Source organism: Otolemur garnettii, unplaced genomic scaffold, assembly GCF_000181295.1.
Source record: "Otolemur garnettii isolate 467f Iridium unplaced genomic scaffold, OtoGar3 scaffold00184, whole genome shotgun sequence".
In the NCBI taxonomy this organism is placed as follows: Eukaryota; Metazoa; Chordata; class Mammalia; order Primates; family Galagidae; genus Otolemur; species Otolemur garnettii.
The window spans coordinates 671,602-675,606 of NW_003852579.1; the positions used below are offsets into that span (position 1 = coordinate 671,602).

Genomic DNA, 4,005 nt, shown 5'->3' on the forward strand with positions numbered 1-4,005 from the left:
AAAAAAAAAAAAATAACAGAAGTAGGAATCTCAGCAAGGGCCAGGCAAGAGATGGAGAGCTTGAATTAATGGAGTGCCAAGGGGATAAAGAAGTACATAGGCCAGAGATATAATTGGGACTTGTGGATAAACTGAAGGGGGAGGGAAAATCAAGATCAGATCTGGAAGAGAAATCAAGGATGATACCCAGATGTCTAGCTTAAGTACCTAAACAAATAATGGTTCTATTTGCTGAGATGGAAAAGACTAGAAAATCAGAATTGTTGGGTGTCTTTGTCCATTTTGTGTTTCTGTAACAGAATACCAGAGACTGGGTAGTTTATAAATAAAATAAATTTATTTGACTCATGGCCGGGAAGTCAAGACTGAAGGGCCAGCATCTGGCAAGACTCTTTTTGTTGCATTATCCCATAGCAGAAAGCAAGAGGGCAAGAAGGAAAGCAAGAGATCAAAAAAAAATTTTTTTTTTTGAGATAAGAGCCTCACACTGTCGCCCTTAGTAGAGTGCCCTAGCATCACAGCTCACAGCAACCTTAAACTCTTGGGCTTAAGCCTTTCTCTTACCTCAGCCTCCCAAGTAGCTGTGACTACAGGCGCCTGATAAACACCTGGCTATTTTTTTTATTGCAGTTGTCATTGTTGTTTAGCTGGCCTGGGTCTGGATTGAACCCACTAGCCTTGGTATATGTGGCTGGTGCTGTAACAACTGTGCTATGGGTGCCAAGCCCAAGAGATCAAACTTGCAACCACAAGCCCTTTTATAATTGACATTAATCCATTTTTGAAGGTAGAGCCCTCATGACCTAAATACCTCTCAGTAGGCACTACCTCCCAACTCTATTGAACTGTTATTAAGTTTCCAACACTTGCTTTTAGAGGACATATTCAAACCACATAAGTGAGAAAATTAAAAACTCAGTTTAAAACATAAGTAGAGATGACACCAGGTATCCAAATGAAGATGTCAAGTGTGCAGTTAGTGTGGAGCTTACCAGAGATACAAGTGGTAGCCAGATGCTCCACTAGCCCTTCCTATTTAATCTATAATGCTCAAGATAGTCTAAAGTAGCTAGGGGCATCGAATCCAGTTGCTTTTCACTCTCAATATATTATTAACATAAACGATGTTTTCAAAACATAAAAGAATATACCTCTCCTTGGAAAATAGTGTAGAGAGCAGGCAAGTTTTCCATGGTCTCAGGCCTTCCTGAATTCATCCTTAATGTTCTATGGCTCCTCCATTTCTCTTCCTCTAAAACTAATTCCAGTGTCCTGTCACAAAGAAATTAGACAACAATGAGAGAGATTATCTGCATTATAGAAGAAATGAATCAGCAGTCTACAGTTAGTCTCTACAGAATAATAGCATTAGCTTTAACACCATGTACTTTTATCTAAATTTCTTGTGCCTATTCTAACGGTGGGGAGTTTTGGAAACCTTGCTCTTACTTCTTTATAATTTGTTACTAACTGAAGGCTATCAGATTACTTGTACTGTTGCTTATTGTTGCTTGTTGTTGCTATCAGATTACTTGTACTGTTGCTTGTACTTGTTGTTTATTTTTATTGTTATTTTTGCTATTTCTTTGTCAGGGGAAGAATTTGGGGGGGGGGATTGGGAGGATGCAAATGGATCTCAAAAAGTGGAATAATAGTAATAAGAGCTGACAGTTATCACGCACTTACTATGTCCAGGCACTGTGCTAAGCACTGAATGTGGAATATCTCATTTAACTCGCAAAATTCTTAAGATGTAGACTGTATTATTATTACATTTTAGAGAAGAGAGACCCAAGGCTCCCAGAAGTCAAATTACTAAGCCTCTGTTAAAAAGCTGGGAAGCTAGCAAATGGTAGAGTCAAATCCTGGTGGACTCCAGAGTCTCTACTCTTAACTATTATGCTAAGGCATTAAATCTGAAATGACTTCAAAATGACAGAAATGAGCTTGTGCTTTTTTCCCCCAATAAAATTAAAATACACACATTTTAAGGCTGGGTGTGGTGGTTCATGCCTGTAATCCTAGTACTTTGGGAGGCCAAAGCAGGTGGACTGCTTGAGCTCACGGGTTTGAGACCAGCCTGAGCAAAAGAGAGACCCCCTCTCTGCTAAAAATAGAAAAACTGAGGCAAGAGGATCACTTGAGCCCGAGTTGGAAGTTGCTGTGAGCTATGATGCGACCACATTCTACCCAGGGTGACAGCTTGAGACTCTTGTCTCATAAAAACAAACAAACAAACAAACAAAAAAAACCTTGTCTCAGCACCTGTAGCTCAAATGGCTAAGGTGCCAGCCACATACACCAGAGTTGGCAGGTTCGAATCCAGCTCAGAACTGCCAAACAACAACAACCACCAAAAAATAGCTGGGCGTTATGGTGGGTGCCTATAGTCCCAGCTACTTGGGAGGCTGAGGCAAGAGAATTGCTTAAGCCCAGGTTAAGGTTGGCTGTGGAGGTTGCTGTGAGCTGTGATGCCACAGCACTCTACCCAGGGTGACAGCTTGAGGCTCTGTCTCAAAAAACAAACAAACAAACAAACAAAAAACCCACACATTTTAAAAGTTCAGGTATTACGCTAATACAAAAGTAAAATCATCCACAACTCAATTTGGTTTATATTCTTTCAGACTTTTTAATTCGTAGAAGTATGGTTTTTTTTTTTTTTTTTTAGACGGAGCCTCAAGCTATCCCCCTGGGTAGAGTGCTATGGCATCACAGCTCACAGTAACCTCCAACTCCTGGGCTCAAGCGAGTCTCCTGCCTCAGCCTCCCAAGTAGCTGGGACTACAGGTGCCCGACACAACACTTGGCCATTTTTTGGTTGCAGCCATCAGTGTTGTTTGGCGGGCCGGGGCTGGGGATTCGAACCCGCCACCTTAGGTGTATGTGGCTGGCACCTTAGCCGCTTGAGCCACAGGCACAGAGCCAGAAGTGTTTTTTTAAAGGAATAATGAAATCATTAATCATTAACCATCATTTTCTTACTATATTACATGCAAATAACATACACACATGTTAATGCCTGCATAATAATCCATTGTTAGATGTACAAAATTCATTTCACTATTTCTGAATTATATTAAAATGCAGATTGTAATTTAGTAATCTGAGATGGTACCAGAGATTGTGCATTTTCACAATCTTACTGCTGATGCTGCCTAAGTAGCAAAACTTAGAGCTTGGGAGTTGAAGGGACCTTACAGATACTACTGCTCAGCCTCCTGGTTTTAAGCAGAGAGGAAGCCAGCAAGCTAGCCGCTCTTCAACACATCCCTTCACTCTGCTGGGTAAATCACTGCTAAATAAAGATAAACCTAATAGCATCATCCTCACTTCTCTTCCTTCCAATTACACTTGACACCAGTTAGACCTGAAACTATTTTTCTTGGGCTTTCATAGGCAAATACTTGCTTCTCTCCTCATTCCTCACTGCTCCCTCTTACTTTCAGATGATGATTTCCTGTCCTGCTTTTGGCAAGTCTTCCTGATTCACAATGCCATCAAAAGGACGACCTCTACTTGAAAAAGAAATTAAATAAAAAATCACGTAAGATTTCCAAACCCTTGTTCTAGTGTCATCCTATGATCCAGGAATATTTCTTTCTTTCTTTTTCTTTCTTTTTTTTTAGATAAGTGCCTCAGTTGCCCTCAGTAGACTGTCATAGCTCACAGCAACCTCAAACTCGGGCTCAAGCTATCCTCTTGTCTCAGCCTTCCAAGTAGCTGGGACTACAGGAGCCCACCACACACCCAGTTATTTTTCTTAGAGACAGGGTCTCACTCTTGCTCAGGCTGATCTCAAACTCGTAAGCTCAGGCTATACACCCACCTCAGCCTCTCAGAGTGCTAGGATTACAGGCATGAGCCACCACATCAGCCCATAAAATAATCTTGTATCCTTATGATAAACTCGCCCTTTTCTGTTTAGGTTAGCCAGAGTTGTCTTTATTACTTTAGTAAAAGAGAGAGAATAGGCTCGGCACCTATAGCTCAACCGGCTAAGGC

General features: G+C 41.1%; 1 protein-coding gene across 3 annotated transcripts in view; it reads right to left on the reverse strand.

The window, feature by feature from the left end:
* ZCCHC17 (zinc finger CCHC-type containing 17) overlaps positions 1-4,005 on the reverse strand; it is a 64,645-nt gene that overhangs the window by 51,978 nt on the left and 8,662 nt on the right. For all 3 annotated transcript variants that reach the window (XM_003800755.3, XM_023507458.1, XM_023507457.1), the window contains exon 2: positions 1,152-1,272. In XM_003800755.3, the coding sequence (XP_003800803.1) occupies positions 1,152-1,217 (66 nt within the window). In that variant the 5' untranslated portion in view covers positions 1,218-1,272. The remainder of the gene's footprint in view (positions 1-1,151; positions 1,273-4,005) is intronic.